General features: G+C 33.6%; 2 protein-coding genes, 1 non-coding gene and 1 pseudogene across 4 annotated transcripts in view; 3 read left to right on the top strand and 1 right to left on the bottom strand.

Annotated features, from left to right (window-relative positions):
- The first annotated feature begins 4,412 nt into the window (after window positions 1-4,412).
- On the top strand, window positions 4,413-7,715 carry LOC123707346 (clavesin-1-like). The gene is made up of 7 exons (XM_045657340.1): window positions 4,413-4,480; window positions 4,905-5,043; window positions 5,735-5,829; window positions 6,177-6,321; window positions 6,496-6,689; window positions 7,093-7,244; window positions 7,574-7,715. Exons 1-7 carry the CDS (start codon window positions 4,466-4,468, stop codon window positions 7,713-7,715), a joined length of 882 nt encoding a protein of 293 aa, XP_045513296.1. The 5' UTR covers window positions 4,413-4,465.
- LOC123707878 lies at window positions 6,787-6,905 on the top strand. The gene has a single exon (XR_006753554.1). It is a non-coding gene; the product is annotated as a 5S ribosomal RNA (ribosomal RNA).
- A 1,180-nt stretch (window positions 7,716-8,895) lies between the features above and the next one.
- LOC123707883 lies at window positions 8,896-9,014 on the bottom strand (annotated as a pseudogene).
- Window positions 9,015-10,931: 1,917 nt separating this feature from the next.
- Window positions 10,932-26,126, top strand: part of LOC123707345 (clavesin-1-like) — an 18,052-nt gene continuing 2,857 nt past the window's right edge. Inside the window, exons 1-6 of one of the 2 annotated variants that reach the window (XM_045657338.1) lie at window positions 10,932-11,131; window positions 21,130-21,302; window positions 21,463-21,557; window positions 23,253-23,394; window positions 23,528-23,721; window positions 24,815-25,118. In XM_045657338.1, the coding sequence (XP_045513294.1) occupies window positions 21,161-21,302; window positions 21,463-21,557; window positions 23,253-23,394; window positions 23,528-23,721; window positions 24,815-25,118 (877 nt within the window). In that variant the 5' untranslated portion in view covers window positions 10,932-11,131; window positions 21,130-21,160. Of the gene's footprint in view, window positions 11,132-15,605; window positions 15,751-21,129; window positions 21,303-21,462; window positions 21,558-23,252; window positions 23,395-23,527; window positions 23,722-24,814; window positions 25,119-26,126 lie in introns of those variants that run through there. The other variant, XM_045657339.1, reaches the window with a different exon arrangement.

Raw genomic sequence — 26,126 nt, 5'->3', positions numbered from 1 at the left:
TAATGTCGCTTACGATATGAGCTAAATTGCAATATATCCGATTACATAAAAATACGTGAAAACAATATTTTTTTTGATTTCGTAAACCGATTATGCAACTGCGAATAGAGCTTTTTAAGAAGATTCGTATCGTTACCGCTCAACAAAATCGCAAAATCAATCGACACGTAATGTCGATCAATATAAATGCATTTTATTTAATGATTTAATATTTCAAAAATATTTGAAACTTCATATATCTAAAGCTACTTTGGGTATATAACAATATAATTATAAAGTAAACAGACTTGGAACTTCTGTTTATTTATTAATTTCAAAATCACTTTCTGAAACTTAAAAATGATTACATTTTCGTGAACATACCTCTACATTTTGCTTAACTTTATATATCACCAATAACTAGGTTTTTTTAAAAATAATTATTAGTAAATTATTCAAATGCCGCCGAAAGATTTGCTGGCGCCATCAACTAAAACTTAAAAGCGACTGCCATCTGTCGTCACGGCCCGTCGTTCACCTTGGTATGGGCTTCATTGCCTTACTATTTCTGATCTCCTGGTAACATGAAACACTTTGGGGCACATCAGCGCGCTTGGCGCTTGAGCAACTTTTTTTTGCGGCGTTAAGTGAGTGAAAAAATAAATAAGAAAGAGAAATATTTATAGGTAAGTAAAGTCACCTATAAATATTTCAGTCACCAACTAATATTTAAATGTATATCTGACCAACGAAGTAAAGTTCAATCAAAAGCCAGTTTAAGAAATATATACTTTTATGCGTCATACACATACACGCCATCTCTTGAAAATTTAGACCAAAATCGATTCGATATTTATTTACTTTATTTTAATATTTAGAGAAAAAATATTATCAACGGTCCGTAATTCTGATGCTATAACTTCCTACCGAGGTACCTACATTTTCCATATGCTATCTATATAGGTAGATATATATATATATATATCTAACTAGTTTGTTGCCAACTCACTCATTACACAATGAACAGGCAAGTGCTTTGTTCTATTGTTTATTAAAATAATTTTATGGTCTACACCCGGTATACCTATTTAAGACAACGATTGTTAAAATGATTTCATACTATGAATTAAATCCTAGTTATCCATTTGTTTAATTACAGAGCAATATATGCATTTAGCAAACATTGCTCAACTTTTTCTAGAAGTTTAAGCAGTCATACTTATATCAAAATTTAGTATATACAGCTGCTAGTTAATAATAATAAACTATAAAATTGTACACAACAAAAACTGAATACACATCTAAATACAAACAGGAAACACGGTTATTATGAAAATTATGGTTGTCTGTAAAGTCGGTTTACGGTTTAACATGATAACGTCATAACAAAACATTGATGAAATGATTGCATACTTTTGTGAATACAACCGTTATTATTGAATTATCACTATTTTGTAAGTAGTTCTTTGTTACAAAGAAGGCATGAATCCTCGGACGCATAAGCCAAGCGAGTTGAAGAGAGATATAAGTGTACAATGAGCGTAACGGGACAATTAGCCGTTCATCGATACCACGCGTTGGCACGTTAAGGTAAAAAGTGCGTGCGTACAAAACACATATGTCATAAGTGAAACTTCTTTAGAAAACTAATTTTTAAGTCTTGTTCATATTTATTCAAATCTGAAACTTTATAATTGCGAGACTTAGAGGAAGGGAAAAAGGATGATATGTTAGGTATGAATATTAATGAATTATTAAATTATTGATAATTATATCAGTTAAATTAATATATATTAAAAATGACAAAAATAATAAGTAAAATATGCAATATAAGTTCGTATTTCAACATTATCTAAAATCTTAAAGTAGGTTAAAAACTATGCATTATAATTACTCCACCAAAAAAACCATTCTAACAAAAGATGTCAGATATTATTACAGACAATGACTGAGAGACAAATTGTGTTTTGTCGTCTGTCGGCGACAGAAAGGCAGAGCCAGGGACCGAGTACTAAACCTGCAGATAAAATATTGCAGAGAAGAACATAGTTATTTTTATGGAATCTCGCTGTAGGCCTGTACGTCCTTGACAGCTCCTGTTTTGGCCAGTGTAGCCCGGCCGGGAAGGGCGTTTCGCGCGACTAGCGCCATGGCGTATCCTGCTAGATTCGGACTTCGGCTTGTGCAATCGCGGGGTGGTCAATCGCCAGAAGGGCAGGACGGATGCTCCCCAGAGTGAGCGAAGTACGACGCAAAGGTCCACGCCCTCCTCGATGAAGGCGGATTTTCTGATATTGCCTAGCGGCGCGGTCTTTTAATTTGTCATTAGCTACGGTGGTTGGATCATCCGGATTCGTTAAGACGTGTCGGTGCCTCCAGGCCAATTACAACCACAGCACACATGTCATGCATGCATGTCTCAATAAAAACCTACCTTGTTCTTTAAAAGAAAAAACAAAATGTGTGCGTGTAACGTAAGAGGTGAAAATTCTTTTTGATCTTATTTTCAAAAAAATATCTACTATATTATGAAACTTTACAGAAATTGGTTATATAAAATAAAATTAAATAAAGTTTAACAAAAGGCATTTATTGTCATAGACATGAATACAAATAATACAATTATTTCATTTTACCTTATTACTACTAAGATTATCAAAGATTTTCATTAATTGTAATAGATTTATTACTATCATTGTTATCCTTATTATATAAGGATAATGTATGTATTTCTGTAATAAATAACTAAATACTTTTCTTATTAATGGCTTCGAATCTCTTCGACACTTCCGTGGAAGGGATAAGAAAAAGATGGCAACGCGTAACCCAAAAATGTGACGGTAATTTTTTTTCCAAAACCGATTAAGAAGTTTCACTTCAAAAATTGTGTGTGCTTCTTTCTGTGTGTATTTTGTTGTAATAATTTTATGTCTATGTCTGTCTTTATATTATATATATTATAAAGAACTTACTAGTTCTTTATGCATACAAATATATAGTAAGTATACTTAATTAAGTGTTAATTATTTGCCTGATCTGTTCTCTCAGCATAAATAATCGATTTTTGTCTCAGGGTTCATAAATATAAGTGACCTCTAATACAAGTATAGTCGAACTTTTTGGACATAATTGGAAACAAGAATGTATCACAATTTTGTGTAACAAAAAAACTAAAGGCCTCATTTTGGCTTAATTATTAACTAATGTTAGGTTACATGACTCGAGTAAGTACATATTTATTATATATTTATAGATGTATACCATATCTATCGACTTCATATCTCCACGTATATAATTTAATGATAATATATATACGTAATATACGATAACACAGATAGAAACAACCATTGTATGATTATGTGGAAACACAAAGATTTACTACTTACAGCATGCATAGGCCAAATTTTAACTTATTTTTACTGAGGGCAACCGGCTCACCTGATGTTAAGTGATACTGCCCGCCCATGGACACTCTCAATACCAGAGGGCTCGCGTTTTATTTCAGGCAGCAGTGAGAAATGTCCGGAACATACCATATCATCATCTCGGCCAGCAAGTTTTATAGCTAGTTCGCAAAAGAAAATATCTTGTGAAGCGGACCGTGGAAGACTTCCAGCCATCACGGTGATGCGAATGAAATTTGAATTAATCTGCGCTTTCCGTCTTTATTCTTTACCATCAGAACCAAATTTGATAACTTCTGAATTTACTGTCGTAATAATAATAATAATTGTTTATTTGCCAAGATAGTGGCACAATGATTAAATCGATCAACTATAAATATCCGCACAATCAGCAATATATAAATAGGCATGCAAATGTCACATAAATTTTTACAATGTCTTATTAAGTACATAAAATAATATCAAGGTTAAATTATTTACAATCGTTGTCGAATCCAAATATTCGCAACGCTATTAAGGCACTTTGCTTTTAAAATTTTAATCACCATCCCCTTAAAAGAATTACATGGCAGTGATCTATAACTTCTAGGTAGGTGTGATTAAACAGTTTTATAGCCATTGCGTAACAATTTTTTGTATACATCGTGGTGGAGCATGCAGGCACCCACAGCCGTGTTGGATCCCTCGGTTATATAAAGGCAATATAAACAAATTCACGCATTACAAACAATAACTAAAAATAACAGTTTCTATAATTTATACGGTCGCTCTATTATTTCTAAACATTGGATAAAACCAATTTACTGTTCGGAAGGTTTATGCAATTCCCAGTTGTGGCTACTATTTACAAAACAGCAATACGTTCTCAGTTAAATTTCTACTAAGGGCACGCACAGTCTTTGAACAACAAAGCATTATTTAAAATCAAACGACATTCGTACATTGTCGGATTGTATTTCGTCATTAAGCTTTTTGCACTAGTAAACTGTTATTGTATGCGTAACTAAACCAATTTGAAAGGAAATGCCGATTTCGAATTCACTTTAATAGCAGTCTATTTTGGATTTTGATACTGAATCGTCATGGAAATAAATAAGGTATGTGAAATTATGTAAAATTGTTTAAAAACTCAAAGTTGTCAAAATTGTCTAAAAAAAGAAAGCTTTACAATGTAAAATAAATAGTCACTTAAAAATAAATATACTCACCACTCTCAAGATAAAATAACGATCAATTAAATTTAAAAAATGGTTTGCTATAATAATAACGCAAGTCGTCAAACAAAAACAGAAAAAGCTATTTTTTTATCAATGCTCTTCTTCGTTCCTTTGTTTGTTGCCTAAATAAAATAAATATTACAAACACTATTTAAGTATATCCTACCCTACACATTTCCTAAATCACCAAAAACTATACATAATTATTAAACACATTGTCATTGTTTTATAACTAAAAAATTCAAGCCTTGGCAAAACAACTAACTAACTAACTAACTTACTTATTACTTTACTTAACTTTCAGATTTTGCGCGAAATTCTCTTTAAAGCTGAACTAGAACGCCACATTGTTTCTGAATGTGAAGACCAGGCGCGCATACTTTGTGGAGAGAACCCAGACAAGCGGTTGCATATTATCGAACAACTTAGGGATTTAATATTAGGTATTCAGTAGCATACGTTATTCTTCCTTCAATCGTTACAGACCTAGTGGAAATGACATTTCATGTTGATTTCTGCAGATTTATTTTATTCCTAAAAAATCACAAAGAAAAAGAAGATTTATGATGGATTCTTAAACAATTAAAATGTTGAATGACATCATAATCCTCCAGTAGATTTTGATTTCAATAATACATACTATATATATAGTACATATAGTCTAAATTCTTAAACATGAATTGAATAATATTATCATAGTGTAAGCGTAGTAGTAAGCAGTGATTAATTGTTAAGTTTAAATACATAAATAAAACATTAAAATATGTGTTTAAGATGTTTTTAAATCTCCAAAACAAAACAAAATATATGTATTACGACGAGAACCGAACTATAGTTAATAAATAAATATATAGGAATCAAAGTAATTAATTTATTTATTTTTATCAAATAATTCTACGATTCGGGTAATATTTGTTAAAAATTTTCTATACTAACAATTCATGAATTCAGGACATGATTGGTAAACACTAATTAATAATTATCAGCAAATGTATCCGTGACTTGTAGTCGATCAACGTGAAAATTAAATGGTTTTGTAAATTGCTTCAGTTTTTATAGATTCAATCCTATTACAGTTAAAGTAAAACGTTAAAAGGAAATACTATTTACGAAATAAACCGTTAATAATTTCAGAGCGAGGCGAATGTTACCCGCCTAGACTGGACGACGCATTCTTATTGAGGTTTCTACGTGCGCGCAACTGTATACCGGCTCGCGCGCACCGCCTGGTATGTTATGATCGCCTGGTATTTTCGGAACTTTTGTTGTGTAATAACGACACATCTCCAACTCTAGAAACATTTATTTTTATTTAATGCCCTGTTAAGAGATGGCGCTGTTGCAAAATTAAGAGATATTTAATTGATTGAACAATTAGAATTATAATCAATGTTAATAAAAAATATATCCATCCTCTTTCTTAGCGTTAGAAATAGACATTAAGAATGTTTTAATTGGTATTTTTTATATAAAATGTCTACTCAATTGGGCACTACGATCTAGCTTAATTAAAGATTAATAATAAATTTAAGTGCATATATCAGAAAAACGTTACAATTTACCTTGCTGTTTTTAGCTGGCCCGATACTGTAAATTCCGGGAACAAAACCCACACCTTTGGCGCGATGTCTATTGGTATGGCTTAGCTAGACTTGGGAACATCTTTGAAGGAGTCCTATTCGACAGACCGGATGTGGGCAGACTGATCATTGGAAGACTTGGTATAATTATAAGAAATATTTTTGGCACATTTGAATATTTAATACATAATTCACAGAATTTAAAGGAACTCACAATAATTTTAAGTAATATTGAATAAGTGCTATTAAATCATACAAGATCCATGATATTAAATGGGAAATAAGTAATAACCTCTAACAGTTTATGTGATACAGGTCAATGGGACCCAGACGTCTTTGCTGCTGATGATCTAGTTCGAGGCTGTCTTCTCCTTCTAGAGGTGGGAATTATGCAACCAAAGCTCCAAGTCTTGGGTGGGACAGCTCTTGTGGACTGCCAAGGGATGACATTGAAGCACATGCGTCATCTTACTCCATCGATTGCTTTACAAGCGATGAATGTTATGGGGGTTAGTCTTAAGAGTTTTAAGTGAAATATGACGTCAGCAATTATTATAAGATATTGATGTAAATAGTAATCTAATCGTAATAATTAAGCAATTTATCGCCAACGTCCATACCACGTTGAATACACCGGTTCTCGTCCGATCACCGAAGATAAGCAACGTCGGGCGCGGTCAGTACTTGGATGGGTGACCGCCTGGGAACACCGCGTGATGTTGGCTTTTTAGTTTATTTTAGTTTCTAAATTAATTGGTTTCATTAATATGGACACAATTTACAAAGTGCTTAGCCTTATACAAGAGTTTTTAGGAGTAAAAAGAGGTAACTCCATAAAGAGAATAATATATATTAATATTTATATATGACATTATAAAAAATAAAAAAAACGTTGTTTTCTAACTTTTACAGTTTGCATTCCCGTTACAGCAACGTAGCGTACACATAGTAAATTGTTCCCGCGTCATAGAGAATCTGTTCTACCTCTTTAAACGTCTGGCGCCCGCGGACGGTCTCTGGAAGAGGGTCTACTTTCACGGATATGATTACTCCTCGTTACACCGGTAGGAGTCAGTGAACATATAAATATAGATACATACATACATACATACATAAACAGTGACCTTACTTTAGAAGAAGTAAAAAGCCTTCTTTGCCACTGGAGAATGGATAAATAAGGAAAAGTCACAACGCGCTTCCAATGTCTTTTGTGTAATTAATTGCCAAATAGAAAAGCTTATTCCTGAGCGGGATAAGCTCTTTATGGTCCCTAAAAATATGCTAGTTCAAGATCTTGTAAAACAAATAACAGTAATAACATAACCGTAGTAATAATGTTTATTTATTTTCCTCGTATAAAGCCTGAATAAATCTATTTTCACGTTACTTACAGATATCTAGACCAGGAATGTCTCCCAGAAAGATACGGAGGACACCGCGAAGCAGTATCACTAGGCGAATGGCTTACTGCCATCAACCAATATAGAAAAGAAGACTTTGACAAGGACATGAGCAGTATTGGATATGCAGTTTAGATTTATTAACTGTTTTATTATAATGATATTTTGTTAAACTGAAATGATAAAAAAACAAAAGTGCCAACATCACGGTGTTCCCAGGCGGTCACCCATCCAAGTACTGATCGCCCGACGAGAACCGGTGTATTCAACGTGGTATGGAAGTTGGCAACTAAAGTGTTAAAGTTTCTCTATATAACATACTGTTAATAAATATGATTATAAAAATCATTTGTTTCTTTCTAAAAGAACCTTTACCTTTATGCTTGACAAAGTATAAACAAGCTTATTCTTGAAATCTATCTATCATGACTAAGAAAGAGCCGAATCGACTTAGGTAAGTCAAAGTAAGGCGGAACTATTTTATATGTATAAGGGAATCAATATTTAAAACCATTCTAAGTATTAAAAGGTCAAAATATAGTTGGTTCGACTGTAACTGTTAAGGTAATTCTCTCGGGTTCAAATCCCAACATTTTATATGGCAATTAAATTTTTCTTTGAAGAAAAAGTTTTTTGACAAGCCTATCGATTAACGTGGGTTGATAATAAATGATGACAATATTTAAGCAGTCACTGACCGAGGAAGCGTTAATAAATTTAAAAGAAGGCCGCCGCAGCCGAATCTTATAAATTTTATTAGCTATATCTCCGCCGCTATACAATTTATAATAATCAAATTATAAAAGTCTGTCTGATTTCCAATCATTAAAAACAATATATACGGCTTCTTACATTTTTTTTTACTTGCTAGCTACCTTCAGTAGGTACCGTTGATCTGGCCTCCTCCAGCTTTTTCCAATTAACTCTGTCCATGTCTTTCACACGACACCCTTTTTTTGTGGCACCTCGTTTCCTTCTGTGTCTAGCTATGTGCCCCGCCCATTGCCACCTTTATTTTAGGACATAATATAAGGCAATACTTTTTCTGTAATAGCGCCATCTCTTGTAGTGTAGGACAAGTTAATCAAGCTACTACTTCAAAAAAATAAAGAGGTTTGTATAAACTTTCTTAAAGCTAGAAAATCTTTTATCTTTAATATCATTGACATAATACCGTTCCAAAATTGAATAGCTGTCTCGTACACTTTGTTTGACAGGCGAGTCAGGTTTCTTGAATTCAAGGCTTTTGAAGCATACTAAAATAAGAAGTTTACAAACCCATTTCCAGTATCTGATCTATATAAAAAACAAAAAAGCCAAACATCATGAGGTGATCCCAGGCGGTCACCCATCCAAGTACTGACCTCGCCCGACATTGCTTAACTTCGGTGATCGGACGAGAACCGGTGTATTCAACGTGGTATGGACGTTGCTGACAAGTAATCTAAAATTTCTCTTTATAATTTTTGTGGCATGATTTTTATTCATGTGTACATTGTGACTGTCACCTATATCAAAACATAATAATTTCTTTAGTTATTTAATATAAGCATTAAAAATTATGTTTTTTACGTTTAACGGAGCATAGTATTTTAAATTTATAAGTTCTATAAACTAAACTTGTCATGTTTGAACAGAGCCTTTGAAGTAAACTGTAAATAAGAGAACGTGTATAACATTTAACTCCCTATTTACTTACTTTAAATGAATAGAAATAACTTGAAACTTCGTAAATACTTGTTCACTAATTATATAGAATTGTAAATAAAGTATTTTTTTTTTAATTTTACTTATTCATTTTGATTTGTAAACGAAATTGACACATAAAAATTCTTAATATTTCCCCAAAAAACAGTGGATTTTTTCTCAACAAATTTAAAACTGTTTTGTGATGTTTTTTAATAGTCAAGTTAGCAATAAGCGTTCTGTGCCTGATACAATAAATTTTTACATCTAAGCCATGCCGGTCTTTACGAGTACAGTACCAACATTAACTGTGCACAAAAATTCCTTTGGTTCACAGTCGAACGCAGGATTTTAAAAATTTAAAACAGGCAGTAGGCACACCTAATATTACGTGCTACCGCCGCCAATAGTGATACTGATACAGATAATAGATACTAATGCCAGAGAGCTCGCGAGTGCGTTGCCAGCCTTTGAAATTGCACATTTGATTATGTACAAAACCCTCAATGATTAATACAATCAACCTAGAATTGTGTAGCAACTAACCTTAAAGTATTTTGTCACACTTAATCGTAAAATTCCACGCGTTAAGGACAAAATTAAATACATTACCTATTATATAATGCGTTTATTTAGTTATTCCGTAATCCTACTGCTAACAAAAAATATCTATAATAACAAACAATTACACTAAAAATATAGCCAGAGATGGAATACATAGTATTTACCTACAAAAAGGTTCAATCACTTAAAAAATATTTAATACATTTAACTAAGTAATACCTTATTTGGCTGTGATGGTGTAGAAATAATGGTATGTTAACCATTTTCCGCGATAGCTTAAACAAGGCAATGCCTAAACACGTTTAAATTCAAGTAATTAATGAAACAAAACGAAAATATGACACAGTTGAGAACAATAGATTATAACAGGCTTTCTCTATAAACTTTGTTTGAACAGAAAATGCTAGTTGTAATAATCTCTTTGGTTAGAGAGCTTTCACCATTTTTATTGGCTAGGTTCAATGACCTTGGCATGTATGCCAATACTATACGGGTTTTATTATTTTAGATGTAATATCTAGAATGATTAAAGTCTAATTAGTTCGGAAATACTTTAGTGGGTAGCTTGTTCGATATAGTGTTGGTACGCGGCAAAAACTTCCTCAAAAACGCTCTGATGTGGAACGACGACCAGGTGCTACGGAATTTCGTATTCTGCCTGGACATCCGATTATGAAAGTCCATTACAGGTATTAATCCGAACAACTGCTCTGAACATTCTCCGTGGCAAATGCGGTAGAAGATGCAGAGACGTGAACGAAGTGTGTAATAAAATTCAATATAAAATCTAGCTGTTCAAAATAAGAACGCACTGTTTTATTGCCTAATGATATATGTTATACATGATGTACAAATAAATACATACAAATATTTTATAGACCAGAAAAACGGTCAACGCGACGATATGATATCTCCGCTCATTTTTAATGCTTATTTTAGATGATCATACTTTTAGAACACATACATATTTTAACACATTAGTATATATTCTTATAATAATAGTAGTAATATGCGAAACATGTTGAGGTAACAATTGTTTTGCTTTACGCCTTGAAAATCGAGATATAAAGTATAAACAGATTTCGTTCCGCCATCATCAGAGACGCACGCCTCAAAACGAGTTTTTAATTTTAAAATAGAACCTCTTTACATCGAATACGAGTGAATGTTTGTGGTCATTCAACTGTTTATAGTATTACAATAATCGGTTTTTTGAACCTTTGGTCGAGTGACATATATTTTTATCTGTGTTCATAGTGTTGTGTTACCGGAAATGCGTTGTTTGTAATTAGAATTCGAAGGTACGTGTTGTCCTTATAAATTTGTTTCTTAATTGTAATTATGTTGTCCTGGTTAATAATATTCTTAGACTATTTATTTCATGCAAAAACTGTTTGTTATCTATCTATCCATCTCTCTATCCTACCGACAAAGTATTTATTTATTTATCACAATCAAAATTAAAGAGGCCTGGTATTTTTTTACTTTGACTTGATTGCACCAAAGGTTCTTGGTGGAGTTTGGGATTACATTACATATATATGGAAAAATCCATTAATAATTAATTAACAGAGGACTCGAGTTGGACTCAATATCTGAATTGAGAATGCACTAACTTAACAAAGCCAAAAAAATTTATACATAGGTATCATATCAGTAGTCTGTGTAATTTATTTCACAAATTATATCGGACCCATTTTGGAAAAAAGCCGCTTTCATCCATTGCCTGTACCCATCTGTCTAGTACAAGAAACCATAAATTCTTTAGTTCTAGGCACTGCAATAGATAAGTACTAATTATAGTATTATCTAACACAATTACTTCCTGTTGCTTTTCCGCGTGTTACATTTTACATGACTTTCTCACAGGTATGGAAATTGATTTCAAATTTTGCACGGCTTGATTCGCGTGGGAATATTTCCATACAATTCGTAGGATACATTCCGTATAAACTCAAATTCAATAGATATATTTCTTATCAACTTTATTTAAATAATAATAGGAAAATCAATAATTGTATAGATGTGTGGAAATATTTAACTATATTATTCCTGCATGGCATAGGTTTGACTGTGGTTAATATTTCCACGGAAACGGTCAGTCGCGCCATCAAAAACTATATATATATGTTCATACGGTCTAAATATTGTTTAATTTTTTTAATTAAATTTTTAAGTCTTGACTTGTTGAAGTTTCCTTAAAATAATATCCAGAGCCCTAAATCACCTGCATGAGCATACACACTCTCGTACAAACCATCTAATCACAGCCGATTAAGGTATTTATTATTAGTTTATTATTTTTTGTTGAATTTTTTTCTTGTGAAAATGTTTGAACCTTTTTGTAAATACAGTCAAAACCATGTATGACGACATCGTTTAGAACAACATACCGGTTATATTGACCAAATCAAAGATCCCGGCTGAATGTTTTTGTATTAGTTAGGTACTTAATAACAACGTCATCGGTTTTTACGACCAAATATGAGTGTGGAGTCCCTTCGATCATTACAGATTTTTATTGTATTATGTATTCCTTATATCTTTGGCTATGTTTAGTACAATTTATATATAATTTATGTTTGCAAATTGATTTAAAATTTATATAAGCAGTTTAAAATCGAATCCGCAAAACAAACCTACCTTACCTTGTATAGAATATTGATTTTTTGTTACATTGTGTGGCTCGATACAAAAAGGACTAATTGGCCTATCATATACACACGAATAACACTGAGTTATATTTTAAACAGTTTATTATGAATTAATATTAGTTTTGGCTCGTTTAATATTGATTCAATTTTTCATTGTTAAAAGCGTGGTCCATCTTTGTATATTGTATCTTGATGGGTCCTCTTATATAGGCTGTTGATAAAACTACTTCACGTTTTGATTAATAAATTGCCTAAGAAGAAAGTGATTCGGCTAACTAGGAATGTACCTACTACCGAAGACAATTAAACTAAACTGCTATTTGTACCTACTAGTACGTACGCCTAAATAGTACACAAAATCGATAAATATACGATAGTTCTTTTTAGTATTCATCTTTAACAACTTAAAAAAGTAAATTTTCACTAATGATTCAAATCTTTAAAATACCTAAAATCTATATTTAAAATGGAAATCTATATAATAGCGTTGTAGATAGTTTTGTTGGTATCCGACATGGGAATTATCAGAATTATCAATATAATAACACCAACGAAGCATTAATTTTAAACGATATTCATTTTTCTTACATCATCTTTGACGATATTTTCAAAGTCAAAGTCAAAAATCATTTATTCATATAGGTAACACAATGTACACTTATGAACGTCAATAAAAAAGAAATATACATTAAATACTTCTAATTCTACATTTACTGCCAGTTCTCTTTTGCGGCTCGCATTCTGTCAATGGTATGTCAAACGCCATAAGGTTACATGAAAAAAGTTTGAATTGTAAAAGCGCTATGCACTGAAAAAAATTGCTATCGTAACAAAAGACATGATTAATTAATATGGTGTTTAAGTATTCTTACATTTTCTAATTTTGCGCGCTATTTTCTTAATTTTTCTCTTTCGAACCTTCTCCTGATAATAACAAACACAACAAAAAAAAAAAAAACATGTGTGCAATTCACACGTGTTAGAAGTGAAACCTTCAAAAACAATGTTTTTATTATTAATAATATGTAAATTGGACGTTTTTCAATGTCTAAAAGTAGGATAAAACTTTTAATTAAAAAAATAACACACCACGCTATCTTACTAAAACGCTGTAATACGCAGCCGCATACAGTGTACAGTAAGCTCACGTAGTTTTCACATGCACTACACACGTTAAATGCTCAAATACAAGCACGTATTAAACAGTGTGCAATATACATACACACTGACATCTGCTCTCTCGCTCTGGCTCACAAATTACAGGCGACTATGCTTAGAAGACGGGAGTGGGGACGCTACGAAGTATGGCACAAAGAGGAGAGACCGATAATATACAAATTGTATGTATATTTCTGTCTCATTCTTTCCCCTGGCTTCATCCTACACATTTTTGTATTTGTGTCTCTTACCTGTCGTTTTTTCGTTGCATCCGGTTTGAAATCACAACGATTCTAAAGAAGTTTCACTTCAATAATTAGCGAGATCGGTCCAGCCGTTCCCGCGTGATGCCGTGACCAAGGGAAACAGGGTTTCATTTTTATATATATATATATATATGTCAACTGGAAGAGACAATCTGCCTACGACACTGGGTATCCTGGTGTATAATAAAGTTTTTTCTTTCTTTCTATATCTTTAATTTGTATAATCCTATACAAATAAGATCGAGATTATCATGTACTTTATTGTATATTGTACTAGCCGACACGACAGACGTTGTCCTGTATGATATTTGAAGCGATTAGGATTAAACAAAGTATGAAATGAAAGACAAATGACAAATTCGTGAATCGAAGCCAAATCGTTTGGTTTCGAGCCAAGAGCTCTACCAGTTCGGTTATCCGAGACTCGTACCTGGATAACCAGCTGTTTAGTTTCATTTAGATAAATAATCTAGGGACCGACTGGACCCAAACGCATACAAAAAATCAAATTGGTCCAACCGTTTAAAAGGAGTTAGTGAGATACAAAGGTACAGTGGATTTCCGTATATATTTATAAAGATATATATATATATATATATATTTACAGTCCTACGCAAAAGAATTGAAACGAGTTTCAGGGACGGGTTGGGTCCGAGAATAGAATTGTATGGAGTAAAATTTATTTAATATTGTATTTGTATGGGTTCTATTTGCCTTATTAAGGACTTATATAATTAACATTTATTGCATATTATAATTAACTATTAAGCATTTTACACGAATTTATTTTTCTTAATAAATACAACAAAAATCTGACACTTAAATATAAGTTTTTAATCGTAACAAAAATAAGGAAACTTCTGATAATTAAAAATTCAAATGCATAATAATTTGTAATGCTAATTAATCAGACTGTACCACAAAGAACGGTTCGGTGGCCGTCGATACACAATCTTATACTAGAATAATAAGTCCTGAGTACATACCTCGTTACAATATCTTCTTACCAGGAAGAAAGGCACACAATATTATCAGCCGTAAGGATTTGGAGAAATTCTATTAGTTTGGGAACAAAGAGAGGTTAGACAGATGCTAATGCCTTGCCTCACGATAGTTCTCAAAAACGCACTAAAGACTCACTATAAAATTCTAAATAGTGGAGGTAACTATTATCAATTATAATTAACAAAAAGTATATATCAAAATAAAAATGTGTCTAACGTAACCCGAGTAAATCTCAACAATGACTCAACTAATAAATGTGACGATCGGCCGAGAAAAAATATTTGGGATCACCTTCATCAAAAATTATAAATTTGAAAGTATGTATCACATGTATGTGTATGTCGAACACAGACACTAAAATATATTCGCTGTGTCTCACTAATTATAGAACGCATATAACTTACAATGAAAATTATATATTAGAAATTATGTATTTACAATTTTCTTAACTTATATAGTAATAATAAAAATAATTAAATATAGTTGAGTTGGGTGGCGGTTGTTGTAGATATGTTCAGATATATTATGTTAAACGAAACACTTTGTTTGAAGCTCAATCAACAGGTTTTAATTTTTTTTTTTTTCAAAATTAATAGAAAATTTTCCAGTAATTGTGGAGCCGATTCCAATTTTCTTTCTCTTCAAAACGACCAGGAATCTTTTGGCAATGGAGGCCATGGTGGCCAAGGCTACTTACTTCTAAGCCACAGGGACACATGTCCACTCCGAAGGTGATGGCAGTGCATATGTGCACTCCGAGGATAATGGCAATGCGAAGTGATTCTAGATCCAAAAGGGTCCCAGTGTTTGGCGAGGAATAACTGTAATTGAAAATATGTATGTATAATTATATTCGATTATATAATCGTACCATTACCGTTCTAGTTCGCTTTATCTTACATGGAATTGCATAAACAACCAATCGTTTCGTAATTAAGTCGTGCCTATATCTATAAACAGAGATAAGGCTTGAACGTAAATTATAGTCAAAAATAAAAAAAATATTATAGGAAATATGTAGAAAAAATGGAAGTGTTGTAGAGTAAATTACCAGAAATATAAAAATAATGTTATATTAGTATAACTATATTTATTCCCAAAATATTTTAAAAAAATGTCTAACCCGAAATGTCTTCGAAGGCGAGACAATCCTCTACTGCTACTACTACTACTCCTAAAAAACAAAACAAGTATTTTCGATGCCATTCGTGCTAGAGTCCTTCAAGAGCGTACCTCATCTCTGGGCTCCAGCTCCTTCCGCTTGACTATATGAAGTCAATGAAGTGCTATTCGAATCGTCGACGACCAGTCACTTTCGGTGCGGCTTGATCTCTTGGCGTTGCGTAGAGATGTGGGGTCTCTCTGCATCTTCTACCGCATTTAACATGGAGAGCGTTCAGAGGAGTGGTTCGGTCGTACCTGCAGCTGCGTTTCATTATTGGATGTCAAGACAGAATACGATCTTTATCACCTCGACGTCCGTCGTTCCACAACTAAACGTTTTCTAAGGCAGTTTTTGTTGCGCACCATCGCTATGTGGAAAGTATTTCCAAACCAATTCGACTTAGGGTCCTTCAAGAAAAGAGCGTACCAATTCTTGAAAGTCCGGCATGCACTTGCGAGCCTTCTAGCAATGTGAATGTCCACGGGCGGCGGTATCACTTAACATCAGATAAGCCTCCTGTTTGCCGAAGCTGTATTTTTTATTTTCAAGGCAGGTTTTTTTACGTATCAGCCCGACGATCTACGTCTATATGTTAATGTTAAATTATTTTTAAGAATGTGTGCTTCTCACAATTTTAAATTTGTCCATAGCACAGCAATTTCTCATTCATTTTCCATTGATGTGATTTCAAACTAATGTTTTATTAACGAGATTTTAATAGCGATTCGCTACGCAAGGCGAGATTGCATTTTAGTTTTTGTATTATAATAATAATAAAGAGCAGTGTTGGCCTAGTGTCTGCGGCGTTCGATCCCCGGCTGTTTACGATGAATGAAACCGGCTTGCTTGACCTAAAAAAGTCGACGGCGTGTGTCAGGCACATGAGGCTGATCACCTGCTTGCCTATTAGATTGACAATGATCATGAAACAGATATAAAAATCTGAGGCCCAGACCTAAAAAACAGTTGTAGCGCCACTTATTTTTTCTATTATAATAATTAAGCCTCACATATTCGTTGAAATATTCCATATTTACATTTAAAATTAAGTATAAAAAAAATTAAGGACTCTTCTAGAGTAGGTACGTACGTACGTCTCATGACTCATGCAACTGGCTTCAACTCTCTCTATCTTGAGCATTTTTCTCCTAAACTTCCCCACCAACCTCTTTGACCTCGTAAGACCATAGTGCAAGGTTTTCATTATTAATATTAATGAGAAATAATAATATTTATAAAAATCAAGTCAAAATGAAGTAATTGGTACGCGTTGACCTTATTTTTATTCGTTCAATTTTATTTTTATCACATTAATCATATCACGACATATTAACAGTTATAATAATTTCGAAACAATACTAGTTTAAAATACATTGTCCCTTCACTTAGAACTGGAACATAACGATCTAGCCTAACTTAAGACTAATTAGTAATTTATGTCCTAACTAATTTACTAAACAGTATTTAACATAAGAAAGACTAGACATAGACATAATATTTTTTTCACAGAAACACATAAAATAACAATAATCAAAGATAAAAAAGAAGAAGAGATAAAAAAAAAGGTACGTTTTATAGTGTAATGCGTGTGTTGGCTGGCATCCTGGGCACCTGGCTCAGCATCATGCTGAGGAGCAGAGTTGTTCCACAGCGCTGGTCATTCTACCAGAGACCACAGCAGCTAGTTTGCGCCTCAGCCGCAAAAAAAGAATAAGAATCTAATAATACTGTTACGAGCTAGGGGATCGGATAGAAAATGCCGTAGATTTATTCAAGGGTTTATTTCTTGAAAAATCAATGAGGAATTTATGGGCACAAATTAATCGCAGAAGTGCACTTATAAGACACATAAAAACAATCACTTATTACTTCACTTATAAGTGTGCACACAGTACTTTATCACTTGTATTCACTTTATTCGCACTTTATCCCTTCGGTGTTTCACTCTTATTATCGCATTCAAAACTAAAGGTAACTAGTCGCGTTTCGGCTCGCTTATATATATATCCCTGGGAATAATTCTAAACAATATTCGAAAACTCTCTAGGCGGGCTTGCTACTGAGTAGCGATTGCACAATTCTAGAACGTCCGCACTCTTTGTCTCTTTCGCACGTTACTCCGTCCTTGTCGTACGGCGTTCTAGACTGCTCAGTCTAGTTTCGAGAAAGTTCTGATCTTCTCTCTCTCTCTCTCTCGTATTATTTCGTCCTTGTCTCACACCTAGAAAGTTTGGTCTAGAATATTCCATCATCAAAGGGGTATACCTAGGCCTGAAAACGCCTGAAAACGGGTCTCTTGAAAACTGCACTACTCGACTACACATGTTCTGAAACCGACTGAAAAAAGGTTTCAGCTTCCTGAAAACTGGGGTAACATTATGGAAATTACAATTTTTTAATATGTGATTGACCCTCTCCTGAAACGGTCAGAAATCATATTACAGCCTGCTGAAAAGTTCTCTAACTGGTGGAAAAATCTAGAAACATTGCAGTCGACCCGTCTTCGTAACAATACTAATACTTAGTAGAAACAATTAATAATAAGAATAATTGTTAAGAAGTAGATAAATAAATATATTTAGTCTAGACGAAACAATACTAGGTATTCAAAATTTATAAATCTGTTTGCAGTTGTTTTGGATTAACTTTGAAAATACAGTGGATTTCATTTATTACGACTTTGGTTGTAGCGACTATTTGGCTATAACGACGTTAAAACTAAATCCCTTGAATTTAAAACATACTTTATTACAAAATTCATATACTGACTTTTTATGATACGTCGATTTCAAGTTTGTTTTTAAATGAATCATTTTTTATAAATTCCTTGAAAACCCATGCAGATATTGCAATGAGAGTCAGCCGCCAAAGACTTATCTCTTTCACAAACATTTCTTACCAACTATGAAGACCTTTTGTTTATAGACATCAGCTAAGTAGGTTGGTAAGCGTTTACGTTTCGAAGTTAAATTTATGGGTCAGTTTCAAAGTGTTATTCTTAGTTATTTTTTAAATGTACCAGTGAATAACTATGTGGGCAAATGTTTTTAATAATAAATTAATATAAAGTAAACATATGTACGTGTCTTTATCTAAACTGCCTGTAACGACTTCCGGATATAACGATTAGAGTGGTCCCTTCATCATCGTTATACACGAAATCCACTGTACTTATAAACTGTAAAATATGGAATTTTTCTATGCTCATATAAGAGCTTCCTGTTTTTATTGTAAAACTCTTACTCTTTTTTGGGTGAATTTTGAATCGTGTCAATTACATTAATTGTAATTGGTGCGTACAATAAATAATTTTACAATCTATCAACATCTAATAAAAATCCGACTAAAATGTATTTATTTTTAATTAACGATTATGATTGCTAGGTATCTTAAAAGATATTATATTAATAGTACAGGTTACAAAACCTATCACATCAGTTGTTGTTGTTGTTGTTAAGTTTGTGTCACATTTATTTAAGCCTAGAACTGTATTTTCTAGTATACTTTGTTCTATTAATCAATTTGAATAAATTATTAAGTTAGCCTGCATGTCAAATGATTCCCCTAATATTGGTTAACTCTTATTTACTGGCAATACTAATATCCATTACAGCGACGTTATTACCGGCCAATAGAAGTATGTGACATCCAATGCGACATACACTTTCATCATTAAATGCCTTATCCTGGTTCTTAAGGTTCTATAAAAAAAATATCCATAAAGCTTGTAGATATTTTAGTAATATTTAAGTCGTAAAAATGAAGAACATCTTATAAAAAGTAAAGGGACTACTTTCTTATGCCTTTCACTATTACCGCTCCATTATAAACGTGCCGAAAACGGTCAAAGAACCGTTAGTAACAAGGTGTTCTTTATTTAAACGTTACTTTCAAGGTGTGAAAATTTTAATTGTCGATGTCAGGATGGCATGAATAACATAGAGTCGAGCTCGGCCATATTTAAGTTAGAGTAAATAAAATTACTAGTTACTTACTCTCAAATTCAAAATCATTTATTCATTTAGGTAACACAATATACACTTATGAACGCAATTAGGAAATACATATTAAATGCTTCTAATTTTACATTTACTGCCAGTTCTCAAATCATGGGCGCAGAACGGACGAGAAAAACAATATGGCAATAAACTCTCCGCCACTCTTTGTAATCGACAAGCTTTTTGGTTTACAAAATGTTCGTAAGGAGCTGCAACCATTACACCACGTTCCACATGACATCTTAAGTAATTAATAGTTAAATAATAATAAAAAAAATAAAAACCTCTATCAGCAGGCGACATGGTGAAATAGGAACACTCACTTACATTCTCGTGGGAACAACACGCAATCTTTGTGATTAATATGCTTCAAGTAAAATGTTAAAGATTTTGAGATACGGGAGTCGCGCTAAGTCTCGACACTAGAGTAAGAACTCTATATAATAAGAACGAAAGCATCAACGAACAAAGCAACGAACGAACTCGTGTCAAGACTTTAGTTAGACTTTTATACACGGTTATGAAACGCATGGAACGTGTTTGTTAGTTTTAGTTTAAAACGAATTAAATGTTCAGTTATATCTATATGATAGATTTGTTGTGCAATACAACTGTTTGCCATTATTTAAGAAATTGGTCTCGATGTTATTTACCATGGCTTACCATGATCGTCACAACAGGGTCCTTGGTACTTTTAATAGCCATAATGACAGTGATCCCAAGCTTTACTTTTGTGCGATTCCATGGTTGCGACATCAGCGGGATGTGAAGAGATATTTAACACGCAGAAACGCCGGACAGATAATAAATATTTTTTTCCATTGTAAAGAGAGATTAGAAATCGAGATTAGCTTAGTAAGTAAGTAAGTAGTTCTCTGGTTAGTTAGTTAGTAGTCTCTTTTTTGCCTGACGACCCAAATGAGGCGTCAAATTCTCTATTTGAAATCATGTTATCATAGTAAGAAGGATAGTTAATACTAGGATAGAATAACCCCTTAAGAGTTTAATTTGTTTAAACAATTCCGTTATATTTTTATTTTACTATTATAACAGATGCATTGACTGGCTTCATGCAAACCTAAGTATGCCGTTCATCGACATCGCATTCGCAGCTGAGATCAGCCGGTATGAAGACCCGGAGTTTGAGGAGGTAGCTCGACGGAACTGCAATGAGGATCCGGACAAACGACAGTCGGCTATCGAAGAGCTTAGGAGTATGATCTATGGTAATATGTTTTGAAATACATTTGTCACAAACTCGAAGTCCCGTAACGGTAAAGTATGATCTCCAGGAAAGCTTCTACGCCTTTGTGACAAGAATAGGCTAGGAATCAAAAGCAACCTTCGGGCTATACGCCATGTAATCACATTTTTTTTTATATTTAGAGCGGGGCTTGTGTAATCCTCGTCGAATGGATGATGCATACCTTCTTCGCTTTCTTCGGTGTAGGAGATTTATACCGGCGCTTGCACATAAATTGGTAATGTATTAAACATAAATCTGTTCTATAATAATGCTTACTACTAATCATATATAATAACCTCAATGATGTCCAAAGTTGAAATTGAATGATTGATACGAATTTTGAAGATTCAAATTTTTGTACCCTACACATTATACATACCTAGTTCTTATAAAATGCGTCACTTCAAGATTTAAATGACATAATTATTGATTCGATTCTCCGTAAAACAACAATTATTTCATGAGATGGCTGTGTCACCAGACCTGTTTTTCAAGAAAAAGACGCAGATCTGTATTTATAACGCTTTAAAACCAAAATATAAATATATAATATAAAAATAAATATCAAATTCACCGACTCTTTTATTACGTTAGTAAAAAAGGTACATTTATCTTATAGTAAACCCAAATTTTAGTTTGATTAAAATTATAAATATTACGGGAGGCACGGGATGTCAAAACGACAAACCATATGTAGTTAGTTGTTAATTGTGTCGACAAAAGCTGAATAGCGAACATGCGGTGTGTAAAGTGACACCAGGCATTAACCGTATCAGACCTTGACTCCCTTTCCATTTCTATTAAAATTGTTTCCATTATACAACACAATACGTTTTTAAAATTATATAAAAGTTACAAAGATTTATGATGTCGTCGGCGTTTCAGCCTCTCAGCCATGTATCCAAAAAATTACCTAAATGGGGCATGAAGCCAAAACATTTCTTGTGTATAATGATAGTTTTTTTAGGTGGTGTGTGTGTTGCCAGCTAAAACATTACTATTATAAAACATTTCAGCATTTATTGCGCAGACAGGAACAGGGCCGACATTTAGGGGAGGGCAAGAGGGGCTACAGCCCCGGGGCCTCCACAAAAGAGACTTCGGCCAAAAAATGTTTTAAATTCCGTAAACAACTTTTCTTTTAAGATATTTTTATGTTTGTATATATAAATACTAAAAGAATCTACTTGGTGCACAATAAATTATTGTTTGAAAAACTCGACTTAACAAAATTATTCATTTTATTTATAAAATAATTTGGGGCCTCCACTCCTTTGTTGTCCCGAGGCCTCCAGACCTCTTAATCTAGCCCTGTACAGCAATGTGTTTTTACCTTATTTTTTACTGTTTTTGTAAACACGTAAATACATCTCATCGCACCATTTTTCGCATTTATATGCAATCGCCACTTATTGTTTTTTTTTTTAATTTTCATTGGCTCTATATTAACAATCAATGCAATTGACGTATAATTAGGACATTGCAGGCATAGTATATAACGACTGTAGTAAGTTGAAAGTGTTGTTTTACGCTATTACACATTTTTGTAGTACAATGGACAAGGTTCCATAATCACCATCCTTACATCGGGGTTCGCAAATTACATGGATACGAATTGTGAAATATAATTTAGCAACTTTTGATATTTTTGGAATACGTTACTGTTTGTTGTTACCAAATACCATGATAGTTGGATACAAGCAAGGCTTACAAATTACTAAGTTATTGTAATATTTGGTAATTGAAATAAACAACTAACTTTATTTTACATAAACGAGTAAAGTAACTTCAATTCAATTAAATTCCAAGTCTTGGTCTGATAATTAATAGTTTTATAATTAAAATGGCTTCTAGTTGCCAATAAGCCTAATTAATATTGGTTTAATTTATAGTAAAATTTAAGAGATTTTCTTTTATCGGTGGTTCACAGATGGTTCGATATGAAGACTTTAGACGTAAAAACGCATACTTATATAACTGCAGTGCCTTCGGCTTGCAGAAAGTGAAGAATGTGTATGGGGGCACATTACCTGATAGCCCTGAAAATGGCCGCATCACGCTTATGAGGTTCGGTGAGTTTAAGCTGTCAGACGAAATATTTTCCTAACTCTAAGAATTAAATTGGTCTTTATTGAAAAATTTACTTTAGTTAAAATTATAAGATAACTGTGTTTTTTTAACTTTACAAAGAGGCATTTATACCAGGGCGCTGGGACAGCGAGGAGATACCAATAGAAGACGTAGTGCGATGTGCACTAATCATGGATGAAATAGCAGCCATGCAGCCCAGGCTACAGATCCTCGGAGTCACTATTATTGTGGACCTCGAGGGTTTAGGGGTTCGGCATGTTAGTAAGCTGACGAGGACAGTGGCAGGACAGATCGTAGCTTTAATGGGGGTGTGTAATTATAATATTTCATAAAATAAATAATTTACCTAAGTACTATATGAGAAAATGAAAAATCGTAATTTCGTAATTTAATTTATCTTTTGTCATGATTGACTTCTTTATTTGTAAGTTACGTGGTAGCTTCAGTATAAGGTCCCTTAAAAGGTAGAAACTCCAATAGGAATTTATTTCACAGTCATTCTTCTGGGTGTAATTGGCTTTCGTAATTTCTCTTTATGGGCAAAACTAAGCCAGTTTCCTCACCATGTGGAACGAGCAAAGCACAATAACGTAAAAAAAACCTTGTTCTCACCTCCCTCGGACAAGCACCTAAGCTGGTACGGCCGCAGAGTAGACTGGAAAATAATAAACGGCTCAAATGTAAGAGTCTTTCCTTCGTCTTTTATTTCGTTCCCATCGGAGTAGTGGCTCTTGGTACTTCAAGTTGGCGCCTGGCAGATCATACAGGTGACCCCAAAGCTGGTATTTTCCTCGCTCAACATATAAGTATCACAATAGAGCGAGGAAACGCTGCCAGCATTAAAGTTACACTGCCTCAGGGACCGACCTTTTTAAATTTATTTAAATTTTCTATTTATTCAATTTTAATCATTATTAAAAAATTGTAGCTTAAGAATATTGTAAATACTGTATTTTTGTGATGCTTTCTTTAAAAATGTGTATAAATACTAAACGAAATTATCCAATCTCCGCCATTAAGTCGTGGAATAGGCTGCCCGACTCCATGCGATTGGCTACCTCGCTATCATCTATTAAATCTCTTCTCTTGTTAAATCGTTACTTGTTACTTGTATTGCATCGCTATTCGTGACTCCGTGAGATTAGCTTTTTAGATTTTTATTAATATTTTTTTGTATTTCTTTAGATTAAGGTTCTGTTATTTTCTATACAACATTTGGTTATTTATTGCACTTTACTCATCATTTTTGATTGTTTAGTTTTTTTCTTAATAGGGTTGCCTGGAAGTGATCGCTTGTTAGCGATAAGGCGGCCCGTTGCATCACTTATTATTTTTGATGTATTTTGTTATTTTGTATGGACGCAACAAAGTGTGAATAAATGAATAAATTAAACTTTCCAGGTATCCTTCCCAATTCACATCCACGCAGTGCACGTGGTGAACTACAATTGGTTTATCAGCACGTTCTTCAGCCTCTTCAAGCAGTTTATACCAACTGCAGCGTGGGCTCGCCTCCACTTCCACGGTTACGACATGGCCTCCCTCCACAAGCATATAGACCCTGAATATCTCCCCCCAGAATATGGTGGACAGTGCCCACACGTCATAAGTACCGAGGAGTGGTTGCGGAAGATCGATATATTTAAAGACGATTTCATGGTGCAAGAACTTAGAGAACTGGGGTTTGTGGTTGAAAGTGAAAAATGTAAGTGGTTCGATGAATGGTAATAAATATTAAATATTGTTTATTGATTTTTATTTCTGTACAAAGAGCGTGAATGATCAAAAACAACACCGCTAGTCCTATAATGGTCCATTATAGGACTGTGCTTCAGATTTCTGTATCTTTTTCATGATCATTTGTCAATCTAATAGACAAGTAGGTAATCAACCTCCTGTGCCTGACCGTCCACTTTTTTGTATCTAAGACAAACCGGTTTCCTCAGGATGTTTACCTTCACCGTTCGAGCGAATGTTAAAACACATAGAGAGCATTGGTGCACATCCGGGAATCGAACGTAAGACGTCAAGAATGTGAATCGCACACTGAAACCACCAGGCCAAACTGCTGGAGCCTGAGACATCAAACACAACAATGAAATTTATCAACGGACCTTAAGACTGAATGCAATTCTGACCGTTCTATCTCACCTCTGGCGTACCACAGCCCTTTTTACGATACTTCTGGAACCATCTGCCATTCCAGATATTTCCAAACCGTTACGACTTATGAGCCGTAGGCAGAGTACTACCTTAAAGGCAACGCACTAGAAAAGCTCTTGGTGAAGCGGCTGTCCATGGGCGGAGACAAAACAAGTTTACGTCACCCGCCTGCTCGTTTGCCTCCTATCCCATATAAAAACTATATTTTAACTATGTTATATTCACGAAAGGATTCCCATTCTTAGGTAGTTTGGTGGAGAACGGATGAAAGAGAAGGGTTTAACAACTAGGATATACAAGGATGGTGATGTCGAGTTTGGTAGGCCTTATATACCTGCACTGAATCCAGGGGACACTAGAGATGGGACAAATTAATAGTACCCATAACCGACGAGCATCCCTCGTCATGAAATGTCATGTCGACAAAGAGGGACTTTTTTTTGAGATATCGCTAGTACTATGAGATGTACCTAAACTAAATTTAATTTACACATACCTCAATTTCAGTAAATTAAAAAACATATAGCGGGAAGTTTTCATTTCGTACATT

The sequence above is a fragment of the Pieris brassicae genome, chromosome 3 (assembly GCF_905147105.1).
Source record: "Pieris brassicae chromosome 3, ilPieBrab1.1, whole genome shotgun sequence".
NCBI classification, from domain to species: domain Eukaryota; kingdom Metazoa; phylum Arthropoda; class Insecta; order Lepidoptera; family Pieridae; genus Pieris; species Pieris brassicae.
This window is presented reverse-complemented; position numbering and strand designations above follow the sequence as displayed.